Source organism: Heterodontus francisci, chromosome 11, assembly GCF_036365525.1.
Source record: "Heterodontus francisci isolate sHetFra1 chromosome 11, sHetFra1.hap1, whole genome shotgun sequence".
In the NCBI taxonomy this organism is placed as follows: Eukaryota; Metazoa; Chordata; class Chondrichthyes; order Heterodontiformes; family Heterodontidae; genus Heterodontus; species Heterodontus francisci.
Genome location: NC_090381.1, coordinates 62,550,461 through 62,567,768, shown reverse-complemented (window position 1 = coordinate 62,567,768; position 17,308 = coordinate 62,550,461). Strand labels below are relative to the sequence as shown.

The 17,308-nt window shown below is 42.9% G+C and overlaps 1 protein-coding gene across 1 annotated transcript in view; it reads left to right on the top strand.

The window, feature by feature from the left end:
• Nucleotides 1-17,308, top strand: part of LOC137375031 (transient receptor potential cation channel subfamily V member 6-like) — a 72,511-nt gene that overhangs the window by 32,996 nt on the left and 22,207 nt on the right. Inside the window, exons 6-8 of the mRNA XM_068041654.1 lie at nucleotides 6,355-6,527; nucleotides 13,887-14,033; nucleotides 15,072-15,278. Of these exons, the coding sequence (XP_067897755.1) occupies nucleotides 6,355-6,527; nucleotides 13,887-14,033; nucleotides 15,072-15,278 (527 nt within the window). The remainder of the gene's footprint in view (nucleotides 1-6,354; nucleotides 6,528-13,886; nucleotides 14,034-15,071; nucleotides 15,279-17,308) is intronic.

Here is a 17,308-nt window from a genome sequence, read left to right as displayed (position 1 = left end):
CTGCAAAGCCCTCATTTCCCTGCTATAGACTCAGCTGTCACAACTCCTTATTTGAATCCATTTAGTCTGCATTGCACCCTAATCAGGGCAAGACCACCTTGGTCAATATAACCAATGGTATCTTATGCAACTGTGTAACCAGCATCTTATCCCTCCTTGTCTTCCTTAATCTTCCTGCAGCATTCAAAATATTTGACCATGTTATCTTCCTCTTGCATGGTCAAGTTTTTGGGAATTCCACAACAAAACCAGGAAATCTCAAGCATTGGCTTTTCCTATTCCAAAGTGACCTCCACTTCCTCTTGATGTACCTGCAACATCTTAGTGACATCATCTTTTGTCATGAGGCCAGCTTCCATATGCATCCAATGAAACCTATCTATGCCTCTGAACTACTTTTCTTAATATGAACATATAAAAAAGTGAGTCAGAAAAAGACCAGCTGTTCCACTGAGTCTGCATCATCCAGTCATCTTGCAACATGAACGTCAATAATTCCCATCCACCAACAGTCGTATGATCTAGTAGAGGCAGAAAAACAGATTCAAAGAAAACATAGGTCAATTTAAAGGAAAAGAATAATTCTTAGACATTCCTTTCTGACCCAGAAATAACAGTGACCATGAAGTACATCACCCATTCAGATGATCAAGATCTATGTGCCATTGTGCTTTTTGATTTTTTGGATTTCCAAGGGTTTTTTGAGCTTGTTCTGCTTAATTTTTGCCTTCCACACCTTGAAAAGTACTCACAGCCTATGATGGGTGCCATTCTAGTTTCATTGTTTTGGATTGAGGAAAAGTTTGAGGAACAGCAGAACAAAACTTGCAGCCTCAAGAACCAGGAACAGCAGCAGGTGAGCCTGTTAGAAGATAGCAGATGAAGCAGGCTGCTCATGGGATACTATACTCAGCCCACAAGATCTCTAGGTCAAGAGTAATTTTCCTGGATATCTCTGAGCAACAGTACATGAGGAAACAACAGTTCTCGAGGCAGGCTGCTGCTAATCTCTGCAACATCCTGCAACAAGACCTGCTACCTTCTGGACCAGGTGGCCATGCTTTGCCAGTGGCTGTTAAAGTCATACTCCCTCAACTTTTGTAATTTCGGCTCCTTCCACCACTGCCTTGAGTTGTAGACTACGTGTCTTCGAGGAGCCAAATTTCCTTCAACTTAATCATCATTTTTTATTTGCTGGAGTTCAGAAGAGTGAGGGGGGATCTCATAGAAACCTATAAAATTCTAACAGGACTTGACAGGATAGATGCAGGAAGGATGTTCCCAATGGTGGGGGAGTCCAGAACCAGGGGTCATAGTCTAAGGATACGGGGTAAACCTTACAGGACTGAGATGAGGAGAAATTTTTTCACCCAGAGAGTTGTGAGCCTGTGGAATTCACTACCACAGAAAGTAGTTGAGGCCAAAACATTGTATGTTTTCAAGAACGAGTTAGATATAGCTCTTGGGTCAAAAGGGATCAAAGGGTATGGGGAGAAATTGGGAACAGGATATTGAGTTGGATGATCAGCCATGATCATAATGAATGGTGGAGCAGGCTCGAAGGGCCGAATGGCCTACTCCTGCTCCTCTTGTCTATGTTTCTATCAACAAGACCAAGGCATTTTTTTTTATGTTTGCCACAAACTCCACACATTTAGGAAAGTCCATTCCTTTCACTGCTTGATGGCTTGGGCTGAATTTGACAGGGTGCAGCTTTGATATCTTGCTCAACCAAGAGCTGAGCTTTCAACCCTGTATTCTAATCATCCTTAAAATGGCTTACTTTCAGCTTCATGACATTAACTGTCTCTGCCTCTAGCTCAGGGAAGTCCCTATCAATGCTTTCATCACATCTGAACTCAATTTCTCCATTGCAATTCTTGTTAGCCTCCTAGTCATCCAAAACTCTGATATCCACATCTTGTCTAACACCAAGTTCTCGCTGAACTATACCATCTCCCCAACTCTATTCTTCAAATTTCTCCACAGCCTAGCCATACCCTAGCTCTGAAATTGTCTCCAACCCTATGTCTTCTCATGTCTCCTTTATATCTGGCCTCCTTGCATCCCTCCTATTATTATTGACAACCAATCCTTTAGTTATCTCACCCTTACTCTCTAGAACTTTGTGCCTAAACCCCTGTGCCTCTCTATCTTCCTCCTCACTTTCAAGCTTTTGCTGTCATCTCCTATCTCTCAAACAAAGGCTTGGTGTCTGTTGCTTTCCTGCTCTGTGCAAAGCCTTGGGACATTTTTCTACGTTCAAGATGCTAAATAAATGTATGTTGTTACTGTCATTTCTTCATTGACTTAGTGTCTGTATGTTTGAATTTCCTTGGATATCTTCTAGTACATGAGTGCAAGTTGTTTCCTGCCATCTGCATGTATCTGAATGCTGAAAACAGAAGCTAGTAGTAGCAGTTATGTTATGTATTTGCTGTTGTGAGTCTGTGAAGGAATTGAAATGCTCTAGGGCTGGTTGAGAGTTATAGTCTCATATGTTTGTTATTAGGTAATATACAATGAGATAGCAAAATATTTCACTTTGGAACAATAGTCTGAGTTTTACAATATCGGCAAAATCTATCCTGTTACTGAAGAGGATTGGCTTCACTGAATAAAGGGCATGTACTTGCCATGAAAGGGAAGGGAATGTTTATCATGGTGAAAGTTGTGCTTGCTGCAAAAATACTGAACAGCTCCAGACAAATTGGCTAGAGGCACATTCCTCTAAAGATGATGGCAGGAATGTGGGGAACCTCTTACTTTTACTGATAAAACCATGGAGATTCTGCTACAGGAGGTTGACTCTCTCTGGAGCAAAAGACTATCCTGGTCTTCACCCCAAACAATCTACAGAACATTACCACGTTACCACACCATAAAGACGTTACCAGAGGTAGAAAGGTGGCTTTGGGGATAGTATGGCAGTAGTCTGAGTTTTGGATTGTACAAAGAGCTAGCACAGACACTGAGCCAATACCCACCCCTGTGCTGTAAATATCTCTGGTTCTTGGTATTTTGATTTGATTTGTCTGGTGGTGGGGATGGGATACACGGTACCATTCATGACAGCTTGTACAGTATAGCCCAGATGATGCACAAAAATATTCTGGAGGCTGCAGAAAGAAAATGCTGAAAGTCTTTTTTTTAAAATCTTACATTGTACACTGTTTTCAAGATGATGTGATACAGCACTGAAACAGGCCCATCGACCCACCAAGTCTGTGCCGACCAACAACCACCCATTTATACTAATCCTACATTAATCCCATATTCCCATACATCCTTCCTTCAATTCTCCTACCACCTACCTACACTACAGGCAATTTACAATGGCGTATTTACCTATCAACCTATAAGTCTTTGGCTGTGGGCGGAAACCCATGCAGTTACAGGGAGAACTTACAAAATCCGCACAGGCAATACCCAGAACCGAACCCAGGTCGCTGGAGCTGTGAGGCTGCAGTACTAACCACTGCGCCACTGTGCTACCCTGATCATATTCAAACGAGATGTAGAAATTAAGAATGCCGAGGAGTGACACTGCTGATGTCAGGCCTGTTGCCAATCGCTCTACCTTCCACCCATTCAAATCTCACTCCAAATTAAGAGTTCCTCCTTCAGGTTTCTTGTATGCATTTTATGAATATGCAAATGACAGGAAATAGATTATGGTTGTGCTTGAGAAAGTCCACAAAACCTCAGATTTTAGAAAGTTCTCCTGAACTTAACATTGATTTCAATGACTTCAGATCATAAACACTGCTCTTATTTTTTCTAACAGCTGGTGTTGGTGATGATTCTGCTGTTGCCATTTACACCTCCTTGAGACCCATTTTTTTGTTTCTTTACTTCCTGTTACTACCCTGTTTTGCCCTGCACTGTCAACCCTTTTTCATTTAATCGCTCCTGCCTTCCATCTTATCACAGACATTTGATCTTTCCTCCCCTCCTCCCTTTCCCTGCCTCTGTACTTACTTAAAAACTGTTACATCTCTAGTTTCTTCCAGTTCTGACAAAAGGTAATTGATCTGAAGCATTAACTCTATTTCTCTCTCCATGATGCTGCCCGCCCTACTGAATGTCTCCAATATCTTCTGTATTTATTTTAGAATAACTGTTATAGAGTCACAGAGTCACAGAGTCGTACAGCATAGAACCAGGCCCTTCGGCCCACTGCGTCCATGCCAACCATAATGCCTATCTATACTAATCCCACCTGCCTGCATTAATTCCATATCCCTCCATGCCTTGCTTATTCAAGTACCTGTCCAAACGCCTCTTAAATGTTGCTACTGTTCCTGCCTCCACCACCTCCTCTAGCAGTTCATTCCAGATACCCACTGTTGTTTGTGTGAAAAATTTACCCCTTTGATCCCCTTTAAACCTCCTCCCTCTCACCTTACATCTATGCCCTCTAGTTTTAGTCACCCCTACCATGGGAAACAGACTCTGGCTATCTACCCTATCTATGCTTCTCATAATTTTATATACCTCTATCATGTCCCCTCTTAGCCTCCTTCGCTCCAGGGAAAACAGACCCAGCCTATCCAATCTCTCTTTATAACTCAAGCCCGCCAAACCAGGCAACATCCTTGTGAATCTTTTCTGCATCCTCTCTAGCTTAATCACATCTTTCCTGTAGTGCGGCGTCCAGAACTGCACACAGTACTCCAAGTGCGGCCTAACCAACATTATGTACAACTGTAACATGAGGTCCCAACTCTTGTACTCAATGCCTCGGCCGATGAAGGCAAGCATGCCATATGCCTTCTTCACCACCCTGTCTACCTGTGTTGCCACTTTCAGGGAACAATGTACTTGCACCCCAAGGTCTCTCTGCTCAAGAACACTCCCCAGGGCCCTGCCTTTCACTGTATATGTCCTGCCCTGGTTTAACTTCGCAAAATGCATCACTTAACACTTGTCTGCGTTAAATTCCATTTGCCAATCCATTGTCCACTTTCCCAGTTTATCTATATCCTGTTATAACCTTAGACAACCTTCTTCACTGTCCACTATACCACCAATTTTGGTGTCATCTGCAAACTTACTAATCATGCCCCCTACATTCACATCCAAGTCATTAATATATATGACAAACAACAGAGGGCCCAGCACCGATCCGAGCGGCACACCATTGGTCACCAGCCTCCAATCTGAAAAACAACCCTCCACGACCACCCTCTGCCTCCTGTCACCAAGCCAATTTTGTATCCAATTGGCTCGCTCACCCTGGATCCCATGTGTTCGAATCTTCCGGACCAGCTTACCATGCGGGACCTTGTCAAAGGCCTTGCTAAAGTCCATGTAGACAACGTCCGTTGCCCTGCCCTCGTCAATCCTCTTGGCCACCTCCTTGAAAAACTCAATCAAATTCGTGAGATATGATTTCCGACGCACAAAGCCATGCTGACTATCCCTAATCAGACCTTGCCTTTCCAAATGCACATAAGTCCTGTCTCTCAGAATCCCTTCCAATAACTTTCCCACCACTGATGTAAGGCTCACCGGCCTGTAGTTCCCTGGCTTATCCTTGCTGCCCTTCTTAAATAAATGCACAACATTAGCTATCCTCCAGTCTTCCGGTACCTCACCCGTGGCTAACGATGATACAAAAATCTCTGCCAGGGCCCCAGCAATCTCCTCGCTTGCTTCCCATAGCATCCTAGGATACACCTGGTCAGGCCCTGGAGATTTATCCACTTTAATGCACTTCAAAACCTCCAACACCTCCTCCTTTGTAATATTGAGATGCTCCAGGATATTCCCTCCATGGAACTCACTAGCTTCCAAGACTTTCTCCACGGTAAATACAGATAAGAAGTGTTCATTTAAGACCTCGCCCATTTCCTGTGGCTATGTTGCTATGTTATTCACCAAAAAAATGTTCTTCATAAACTTTTATCTTGGAAGTCCATTTCAAAATTATGTTAGCATAGCATAAAATTTACACACAAAATGTTACTTCTGGCAATCACAGTTAATCACCCTGCTTTCAGCAATAGAAATGAGAAATTTAGGATTTTTGATTTAACCAAATGGAATCAAAAGTATAAATTAGTGCCAATACTGTAGATGCAAATTAACCATGAATTTACCCAGTTCAGTTGGTTTTAAGATTTCAGTTTGATTGATGAGCTCACTTTAAACACAGGCACACATACTCATGTTTAAAATGCACATTCATACCTACTCATGTTTATACACATAGTTCATGTGGGCTGCGAACCATCAACATCACTCTAAGGCAGAAGAAACTACATAGGTATGAATGCTTGCGTGCATTATATTGATTTGGAAGACAAACTGCTTATGATTGTGATTAGAATTTATAATCCTTTTCTGCAGGTAATACAGTGCTTCATGTATTAGTTCTACAACCAGAAAAAGAACAGGCGTATTCCATGTATGATCTCATCACATCACTTGTGTCTGAGAAACATCATCAATTTGTTGAAAACATTGTGAACAATGATGGCTACACTCCATTGAAGCTTGCAGCAGCTGAGGGTGACTTTGTAGTAAGTAAACCACTTCTCTGCAATAAAATGAGTCTAACAAATAAGCTGGTTATAGAAAATAGGATGAAGTCTAAAGTTCCTCCTCCTTTATGCTAAAGATCGGGTTGGCCGTGGCTCCATTCGTAGCAATGTCGCCTCTGAGTCAGATGATTGTGGCTTTAAAATCCACTCCAGGCACTTGAGCGCAAAATCTAGGCTGACACTCCAGTGTAGTACTGGGGAGCTGCCATTGTTTGGATGAGATATTAAACCAAGGCCGTGTTTGCCCTCTAAGGTGGATGTAAAAGATCCCATGACACTATTTCAAAGAAGAGCAGGAAAGTTCTCCCTGGCTAATATTTATCCTTCAACAACACCTAAAAAGACAAATTATCTGGTCATTATCACATTGCTGTTTGTGGGACCTTCTTGTGTGCAAATTGGCTATCATATTTCCTTTATCATAAGTATTGAAAATTTCATATGAAATTAAAATATCAGATTACTTTAAAAACATACATTTCTATTTTTTCAGACAAAATCTTTCAAGTATTGGAAAAGAGCAGATGGGTTATGCTGGAACCATATAAAACACCAGTTAGGCCACAGCTAGAGTACTGCATACAGTTCTGGTCACCACGTTACATGAAGTATGTGATCGCACCAGACAGGAGATTTGTAAGGGTGTTAACAGGACTGCAGAATTTTAGCTGTGAGGAAAGGTTGGATTGCCTGGGAACAGAGGAAACTGAGGGGAGATTTAATTGAGGTGTATAAAATTATGAGGGCCTGGATCGAGTGAATAGGAAGGATTTATTTCCCTTAGCAGAGAGGTCAAAACTAGGGGGCATAGATTTAGAGTTATTGGCAAAAGGATCAGAGGGGAGTTGAGGAAAACATTTCTCACCCAGAGGATGGTGAGGGTCTGGAACTCATTGCCTAAAAGGGTGGTAGAGGAAGAAACCCTCATCACATTTAAAAAATACTTCATATCCATTTGAAGGACTGTAATCTTCAGGGCCTTGGATCAAGAGCTGAAAAGTGGGCATAGACTGGATCGCTCTTTATCGGCCAACACAGGTACAGTGAGTTGAATGGCCTCCTTCTGTGTGATGAATTTTCTATGTTTCTACGTTACTATGTTAAATAACATCCATAATAGTTAATCTTCATTGATATCAGTATCATATTCGTTTTAATGTTTTCGAACAACTTACACTACGAATCTGACTGTGTTCCTTGAGCGATATTCAGTTGTTTTGGTTTTCAACTTTACGGCAGCCGCATAATATTTGTAGCAATCAATCCTAAGAAGTATGACAGCAGAGACCTATCAACGTGAATCCTTGTCCATGTGCTTTCACTTAATGCTCCTTTAGGCTAATTGTCATTCTTGACAATAATTTTCAACAAAATTATCTGAGTCATTAGTTCTCAGTCTTTCTTATCTGGGCCCATCATGAGCTCCTCAGCCTATCATGCCCGACTAAGAATACGGGTCATGGTAAGTCTGCAAAAATAATCACACTCTCGTTCTCCACTTTGTTTCTTTCTCCATTATTTTTGTTTGTTTTATTTTTATTTTCATTTCTCTACTAATTCAGATTTTTTTTTAACTAAATTTTCTTTCATCACTTTTGTGCTTGTCTTTTTATTTTATGCATTTTCTTTCTTATGTTTTTCTTGTTATGCCTCTGCTCTCCTGCCTGCTCCATTCCACAGGACAACAGCAGGCCTAGTCATGGCTGCCATTTGCCTGTGAGAATCGCCCTCCAGAACTAGTTCCTGCCTCCAGGCACCATCCGGCACCACAAATTGGGTAGTGAACTCGTGTCCGGCCCAATTAGGGCCTTTGCATATCAAATAAGTGTCAGGTTCTTGACCCTGGTTGAAAATCCAGCCCAAGGTGCCAGCCGAGCTTATGTCTCTGAATTGGGCTTGAACAAATGACTCTGTGCCTTAGAGGTGAAGATACTCTAACTGAGCAAGGCTGACACTTGAGAGGCAGATATTTCAGTGGTAGGACTTTCACCATTGAGCAGCAGGTCAGTTTTATTGAGGACTGGATTTCTCTTGCACTGAACATTTTTCTTTCCTAAAAGGGATTCAAAGTTTGTACGCTGATCATAGAATTATCGATTGGTTACAGCATAGAAGGAGGCCATTCAGCCCGTTGTGTCCTGTTCTGCTCTCTGCAAGAGCAACCTCCCCTGCCTTTTAGCTGTAGCCCTGAAAATCTTTACTCTCAGATATTGGCAGCAGTGTGTACCATATACACTGCAGCAACTCACCAAGCCCCCTTTGGCAGCATCTTCCAAACCCACGACCTCTACCACCTAGAAGAACAAGGGCAACAGACGGTGGGAACACCATCACCTGCAAGTTCACCTCCAAGTCACACACGACCTGACTTGGAACTATATTGCTGTTCCTTCACTGTCGCTGGGTCAAAATCTTGGAACTCCCTTCCTAACAGCACTGTGGGTGTACTTTCACCAGATGGACTGCAGTGGTTCAAGAAGGCAGCTCACCACCACCTTCTTTTTATGAGCTCACAGGACACCAGTCTGTTGTATACTGAGTCTTTATTGAAAGGCTGTGTTTGCTGAAAACACAACCAGTAGGTGGCGCAGTACTTGCACATGTGCAAATGCAGGCTCTTCAACTGGAACGTCAGTGTCTGCGACATTCAGGCAGCTGCCAGGATTAAAGATGGCTCTGCTCAATTTATCACTGGAAATGCTTATGGCTAGAACTTTCTAGCAAACTAACCTTACATTAAGTTGGATGGAAGGCCAGTAATATGCTACTATGTAGTTATAGGATACTAACTGTAATCCTCAGATCCATTTAATATTCCAGTAATCCTATTAAATACAAAAGGAATTTTATGATTGAATTTCCATTGGAAGATAGTGAATTGGCACCCTGATTGAATGGTGCTCCACACCTCGCTGCTCATCACCACCACCAGCCTCCCCCAATCCCCTGGCTGATTGTTCCCCGCTCGCGCCACCCTGTTCACCAGCCGCTCGCTCCCCACACACCCCCCCACCCACTAGCTCTGGGCCGCGCCGCTTCCCTCATCTTGGCCACTCGCTCCCATATTTGATCAGTCTCCACGCGCCGCCCGAAGTAGCAAGGCAGGCTGCAAGGGGTGCTGTAGGAGCGATTGACCGAGAGGAGGGAAGCAGCGCAGCCTAGAGTTAGCGGCTCGGAGGGGGGGGGGGGGGTGGCGAGGAAGCAGGGAGCAAGCGGCCGGAGAATGGGAGCGGGGAACAATCGGCCGGGGGATGGGGGAGATGGCAGCAGCGAGGTCTGGAGCGAGCAGCTGAGGGGAGGAAGTGTCGAGGTCTGGAGCGAGTTGCCAAGGGGGGAGAGCGGCTATTGGGATGGGAGTAAGTGATGGGGATCAAGCTCCAGCCTCAAAGTCTCCCATTCAGCCGCTTCCTCCAGGCGAGTGGGGGGGCTGGAGATCCGATGACACTTTAGCGTGCATGTGCGAAGATGGACCAGGCACGGGTACGTGATGACGTTGGTGCTGTGCGATGATGTCATCATCCGCACGTGCCACATAGTCCTGGCAAGATGTAGCTGCGCATGTGTGCATCTTGGCGCACTCTGATGATGTCAGTGGGCCGCTGTGTTGTCAAGAATCACTTTGTTATTGAAACTGCTTGTAATGGCTGCCCCTTGTTAGAGTACCTCATGGTAGAGGTCATAGAAACATAGAAACATAGAAAATAGGAGCAATAGTAGGCCATTTGGCCCTTTGAGTCTGCTCCGCCATTCATTATGATTATGGCTCATCATCCAACTCAGTAACCTGTTCCTGTTTTCCTCACATGACTATGGCAAGCAAGGAGGCACAGTGGTACGGTATTGCATTTCTATCCCAAACATCCCCCTTTTCATATAAAAAAACTAAAAAAATTGCATGCATTATTAGTGACATTGTGAGTTGCCCAAGTTACCCAAGTGCACACAACTGTTCTCATGCATTAGTAGTTCATCATTCTTGTCAGTCTCTGCACATGCATTGCACACATAGTCATTAAATTGTGCCATTCTCTTAATGGTGTGCGTTGTCACTGGTTGCTCATCTGGTTGATTTTCCTTCTCCGGCAAGTGGCATTCCCTTGTCACTTGTTGCCGCAGTAACTGTTGTTCTATTTCTGTTGTTGGGGTGCTGTGGACCTCTGGGGCTGATGGTTGTTCTGTGGTCTGTGCAGTTGGTGAGTTCTCATCTTCCTGATTGGCCGCCTGCTGTGACGGAACAGCTTCTCCAGTTGTGCGTGTGTGCCTGCGGTTGTGAAGGTATATCTGGTCATTCACTTCCACCGCATACGATCGAGGTGACAACTGTTCCAAGCAGAGGAAAATTTGCAGCCATTGTCTTACCCTGTGCTTTCAGCTGTTTCTTTGTTCCTTTTCTGTGACTTCCTTTAGCTTTTAGCAGCTTTTAGCATTTTGCACCATTCCTGTGGCCTTTGTTCCGTAGCTGTGCTTCTCAAGAGCTTTTCACTACTCAGTCTCAGTTCCACTCTCACACCATGTTACAAGCTCACAGGACACCAGTCTGGTGGATACTGAGTCTTTATTGAAATTGCTTGGAATGGCTGCCCCTTGTCAGAGTGCCTCATGGTAGAGGTCACATGACTACAGCAAGCCAGGAGGCACATTCGTACAGTATTGCATTTCTATCCCAAACACTTCTCAAGGACAATTAAGGATGGGCAATAAATGCTGACCTTGCCAGCGATGCTCACATCCCATGAAAGAATTTTTAAAAATTATCTTATTTACTTTTGAAAGCCACGATTGAATCTGCCTCCACCACACTCTCAGACAGTGCAATCCGGACGCTAGCCACTCTCTGCATAAAAAAGATTCTCCTCATGTTACCTTTGGTTCTTTTGCCATTCACCTTAAATCAGTGTCTTCTTGTTCTTGACCCTTACACCAATGGGAACAGTTTCTGCCTATCTACTCTGTCCAGACCCCTCATGATTTTGAACCCTTCTATCAAATTTCCTCTCAACCTTCTCTTCTTTAAGGAGAATAGCTCAGCTTCTCCAATCTATCCTCATAACTGAAGTCCCTCAGCCCTTGAACCATTCTCATAAATCTTTTCGCACCCACTCTAACGCCTTAATATCCTTCCCAAATTGTGGTGCCTGGAATTGGAAACAATACTCCAGCTGAGGCCAAACCCGTATTTTATAAAGGTTCACCATAATCTCCTTGCTTTTGTACTCTATGGGTGGAATTTTATGCTCTCCCCCTACAGTGAGTTTGGAGGCGGGGAGAACATAAAATCAGGTGGGTTGTTGCCACCATCCCACCTCTGCCAAAACTTAGACCAAGGGAGCTGACATTGGGAAGGGCCAGCCCCCTACCCTTGATACCCCTTTCCCCTCACCAATGACCCCCACCCTGCGAGACCCCTCCCACCCTAACCTACCTCAGGCCTGGATCCAACAATGCTGCTTGGCCTCCAGTAGGTGCAGCTATAGCAGCAGCCACTGCCTCCATGGTGGCGCTGCAGCTGCAAGCCTCTGATTGGCCAGCAGCTCTGCAAGACCAGGACTTCCAGCGACAGGGTCCTAAATCCTATGGAAGGCCTGCCATTGTCCACTTAAGTGCCTGACTGGCACTACATTTGGTGAGCCTTCTGGAAAAGAGGCAACGCGGGGATCTCAGTGTTGGTTTCCCCTAACATCGAGACCCCCTCCACAAGCATAAAATTCCCCCATGTCTCTATTTATAAAGCCCAGGATTCCTTGTGCCTTGTTAATCGCTTTCTCAACCTGCTCTGCCACATTCAATGATTTCTGATATACGCCCAGGTCCCTTTGTTCCTGCACCCCCATGTATGAGTTCACACTTCTCTGCATTAAATTTCAACTGCCACATGTTGGCCCATTCCACCAGCCTGTCTATGTCCTCTTGAAGTCTATCTCTAACCTGTTTTTAGTTCACAATACTGCCAAGTTTTGTGTTATCTGCAAAATTTGAAATCGTGGCCTGCGCACCCAAGTCTAGGTCATTAATATAGATCAAGAAAAGCAGTGGCCCTAATACTGATCCCTAGGGATCCCCACTATGTCTTTTTCCAGTCCGAAAAACAACTGTTTACTACTACTGTCAGTTTCCTATCACTCAGTTAACTTTGTATCCATGCTGCAACAGTCCCTTTTATTCCATGGGCTTTAACTTTGCTGACAAGTATGTATGACACTGCATCAAACACGTTTTGGAAGTCCATGTACACCACATCAACCGCATACCCTCATCAACCTTCTCTGTTACCTCATCGAAAAACTCAATCAAGTTAGTTAAACACGATATGCCCTTAACATATCCATGCTGGCATTCCTTAATTAATCTACATTTGTCCAAGTGATTGTTAATTTTGTCCCTGATTATCATTTCTAATAGTTTTCCCACCACTGACTGTCCTGTAATTTCTAGTCTTATTCTTACACCCTTTTTTGAACAAGGGTATAATATTTGCAGTTCTCCAGTCCTCTGGCATCACCCCTGTATCTAAGGTGGATTGGAAGATTATGGCCAGTACCTCTGAAAATTCCACCCTTACTTTCCTCAGTAATCCTCGGATGCATCTGATCCTGTCCTGACTTATCAACTTTAAGCACAACGAGCCTTTCTATCTTTATCAATTTTTAACCCATTCAGTGTCTCAACTAGCTCCTCTCTCACTATGACTTTGGCAGCATCTTCTTCCTTGGTAAAGACAGATGTAAAGTACTTATTTAGTACCTCAGCCATGCCCTCTGCCTCCATGCATAAATCTCCTTTTCGGTCCCTAATCATTCCCACTCCCCCTTTTACCACCCTTTTACTATTTATATGTCTGTAGGAGACTTTTGGATTTCCTTTTATGCTAGCCACCAATCTCTTCCCATACTCTCTCTTTGGTTTTCTTATTTCTTTTTTCACCTCCCTTCAGAATTTTCGATATTCTGTCTGGTTCTCACTCGTATTACCAACCTGACATCTGTCATATGCATCACTAACAGTTATAGCAACACTTTGTTTCTGTATTCATAGGGACAATTATATGGTGATGTGGTACAAGAAATATCAATCTCAGCTCGATTTTACATGCCTCACTTCTCCCTCTGCTGAAATGAGAGCTCTCCTAGCTTTTATACTGAGATAAGACTGAAATACAAAACTTAGTTCAAACTGAGATTTATACTCATGCAGGGGGGAAAATTAGGACCTTGCAAAGCAAATTACAGTGGAACGAGTGCATTTCAATTAAATTTGAATCAGATCACACCATTCTTTAAGAAATTTACTTAAATTAGTTTAATACTAAGTTTAATATATTAATTGCTTTTTCTTCTGTAGATGTTCAACTACTTGGTGCAAAAACAAAAGAAAATATACTGGACAATGGGGACAATATCCTACTGTGTCTATGATCTCACCAACATTGATACATGGGGTGACCAAAAATCAGTTCTGGACATCATAACAACAAGCAGGAATAGTGAGGTAACCGTAAGGAATGAAGTGCCTGTACTTTTCTGTAATTGTTCATTATGCCATACATTTCCATGGGCTAATTTTACATATTTCATGACTTTGAGTTCTCTATTATGAAAATATATGTTTACATTTTCAATGTGTATGGACTTTAGTAAATATTGTGGCCTTACTCACTTCAACTCCACATTCTGTAGCTCAGTTAATGACACCAGCCAGAAGTGAGGATCACAACTGCAAGGCCACAAATCCATGATCTTTAACTTTGGTTGATTTCTTAATTGTCTTGACTTCCAGTCATGAAACTAGAAATGTAGACTAGTTTCATTAAAAATAACAGTGGAACATTTTATGCCTCTTAGTGTTAATTCTTAACAACTTCCTGCTCTTTTGAGCAAAAATGTTAATAGAGTGAATAATCAACTATGGAGAGAGATGAGAGTCAGTTAGCATTAACCAACAGTGAGTATCAAAAGAACACCTTTCCTTCACAGTGCTCACTGATAAATCTATTTTAAACAAAAATAAAGTAACTTTGAATATCTTCTGGATAGCTGTATAATATGGTGTAGATGGCAGGGGATTTCAAGATTTCTGCGAGAAGAAGGCTAAGAACATTTACGTTTTAGACTGGCTCATTCTCACCTTTGCTTGGGTTTGGATGTTTTCCATTGTGGGGGTCAAGAAATGGCTGCTGCACAGGTCAGATGTCTGTAATACCTTAAAGGAGCAGGCCAGCATGCCAAAATAATTAAAGTTGCTGCCTTCACAGCAGATCCAGTAATAAAGCTATGTGGATCTACAAATTGGCAATACCACTTTTGATGTCGTGATTCGCTTTTAAAATATGTCTTACATTTCACCTCACTTTGTAATGCTTGGTGTCTGTTGAAGACAGGTTTTCCTAATGTTTATTATTGCCAAACTGTAAATGATAGAAAATATGATGTATGCTGTCACCTCATCAGAAGGAAAGAGGGTTGGCTGAAAAAGGAAGAAACCACTGATGAAAAAATGAACAGATATTAATTAAGCTTGTTCTTGTAGGTTCGCAAACTTGTTGATGCTAAACCAGTGAAGGAGTTATTACATCAAAAGTGGAATTCTTTTGGGTATAAGTATTTCCTAATATGGATGTTCTCCTATATTATATACATTATTATTTTCACCGTTGCTAGCCTTTATCGGCCCTTGAAGCCAATTCCACCTGGGTTATCCGACAACCTTACCATTAGGACACAGAAGACTTTGGCAGTAAGTACAAACATTTCCGAGTATGGAGATTCTCCAGTTATTTATGTTAGTATATTTATCATCTCAGGCCTGTACAGGCTTTTAAAACCAATTTCTTCTATGTTCTCTTATAACCTCACCATTAGGAGGCATAACATTTAAGTGCTAAAATAATACAATTCTACAGACTAATAAATCCTTTCGAACAATATTTAGTATTGGTGCAGGAGGATCTAAAGAGTGAAAAATTGTGTGGTAGGGAGGAGATAATCAGAGATCAATAAATAATCCATTCCAATGTTCCCTGTGAGCTGCAGGGTTGTACAACAACCTGAAAGTCCCCTCATAGGGCACACACAAGTCGGCCCCTTTAACACATCGTGTATCACGGCTGTGCAAAAAATTTAAAGGGGCCAAACAATTAAATAAATCACCCACACATGCAAAAAAAAAATTAGAGGGAATGTTGATTCATTCCCAAAATTTATGAAGTGATCATCAATGAAATATCCCGTAACAAATATTCATTGAAATACTTTACAGAATCCTATAAAGATCGAATAGGTTTTCAGGATATATTCTAACCAACAGATATTAATCTGGTTGGATTCGTCTTTCCCATATCATCTATAAGATAACTGTAAAATCCTGTTTTGTAAGGTTGTTGAATAATCCAATGCAACCATTTTGGTCAGTTTTACTTAAGGGCTGGATTTTCCGCCATTATTCTACACCAAATCAGGTGGAACAACAAGAGATATTTGGACAGGGATGACTATTGCCATCTTCCCACTCTGAACTGCATTGTCCATCATCTAACAAAGTAACTAATGCCACTGGCCACCCCTACATTGTCCCACCGCATGTAATGCTGAGAAGGCGAGGCTCGTCAACTTGGGTGCTTTTCCTGCCTTCAACCACTGGCCCACCAATCCCAGGCAATTCTGTGGTCACACCACAGGTAAAGGCTGCACAGGCAGGAAGGGAATGGGTGACCGCCAGGCAGAATAGAAAAACTAGGCAGGTAGTGCAGGAGTCCCCTGGGTCCATCTCCCTCTCTAACAGATATTCCGCTTTGAATATTGTTGGGGGAGATAGCTTCTCAGGAGAATGCAGTGATAGGGGATAGAGAAGGACATGGTGGATAATGAGTGTAGATAGTCTGGGTCATGTCGATATCAAAAAGGAGGAGGTGTTGGCCGTCTTGCAAAACATTAAGGTAGATAAGTCCCCAGAACACTGAGGGAGGCAAGGGAGGAAATTGCTGGGGCCTTGACAGAAATCTTTGTATCCTCATTGGCTACAGGTGAGGTCCCAGAGGACTGGAGAATAGCCATTGTTGTTCCTTTGTTTAAGAAGGGTAGCAAGGATAATCCAGGAAATTACAGGCCGGTGAGCCTTACGTCAGTGGTAGGGAAATTATTGGAGAGGATTCTTCGGGACAGGATTTACTCCCATTTGGAAACAAATGGACATTAGCGAGAGGCAGCATGGTTTTGTGAAGGGGAGTTTGTGTCTCACTAACTTGATCGAGTTTTTTGAGGAAGTGACGAAGATGTTTGATGAAGGAAGGGCAGTGGATGTTGTCTACATGGACTTGAGTAAAGCCTTTGACAAGGTCCCTCATGGCAGACTGGTACAAAAGGTGAAGTCACATGGGATCAGAGGGGAGCTGGCAAGATGGATACAGAACTGGCTCAGTCATCGAAGACAGAGAGTAGCAGTGGAAGGGTGCTTTTCTGAATGGAGGGCTGTGGCTGGTGGTGTTCCGCAGGGATCAGTGCTGGGACCTTTGCTCTTTGTAGTATATATAAATGATTTGGAGGAAAATGTAGCTGGTCTGATTAGTAAGTTTGTGGATGACACAAAGGTTGGTGGAGTTGCAGATAGTGATGAGGATTGTCAGAGGATACAGCAGGATATAGATTGGTTGGAGACTTGGGCGGAGAAATGGCAGATGGAGTTTAACCCGGACAAATGTGAGGTAATGCATTTTGGAAGGTCTAATACAGGTGGGAAGTATACAGTAAATGGCAAAACCCTTGGGAGTA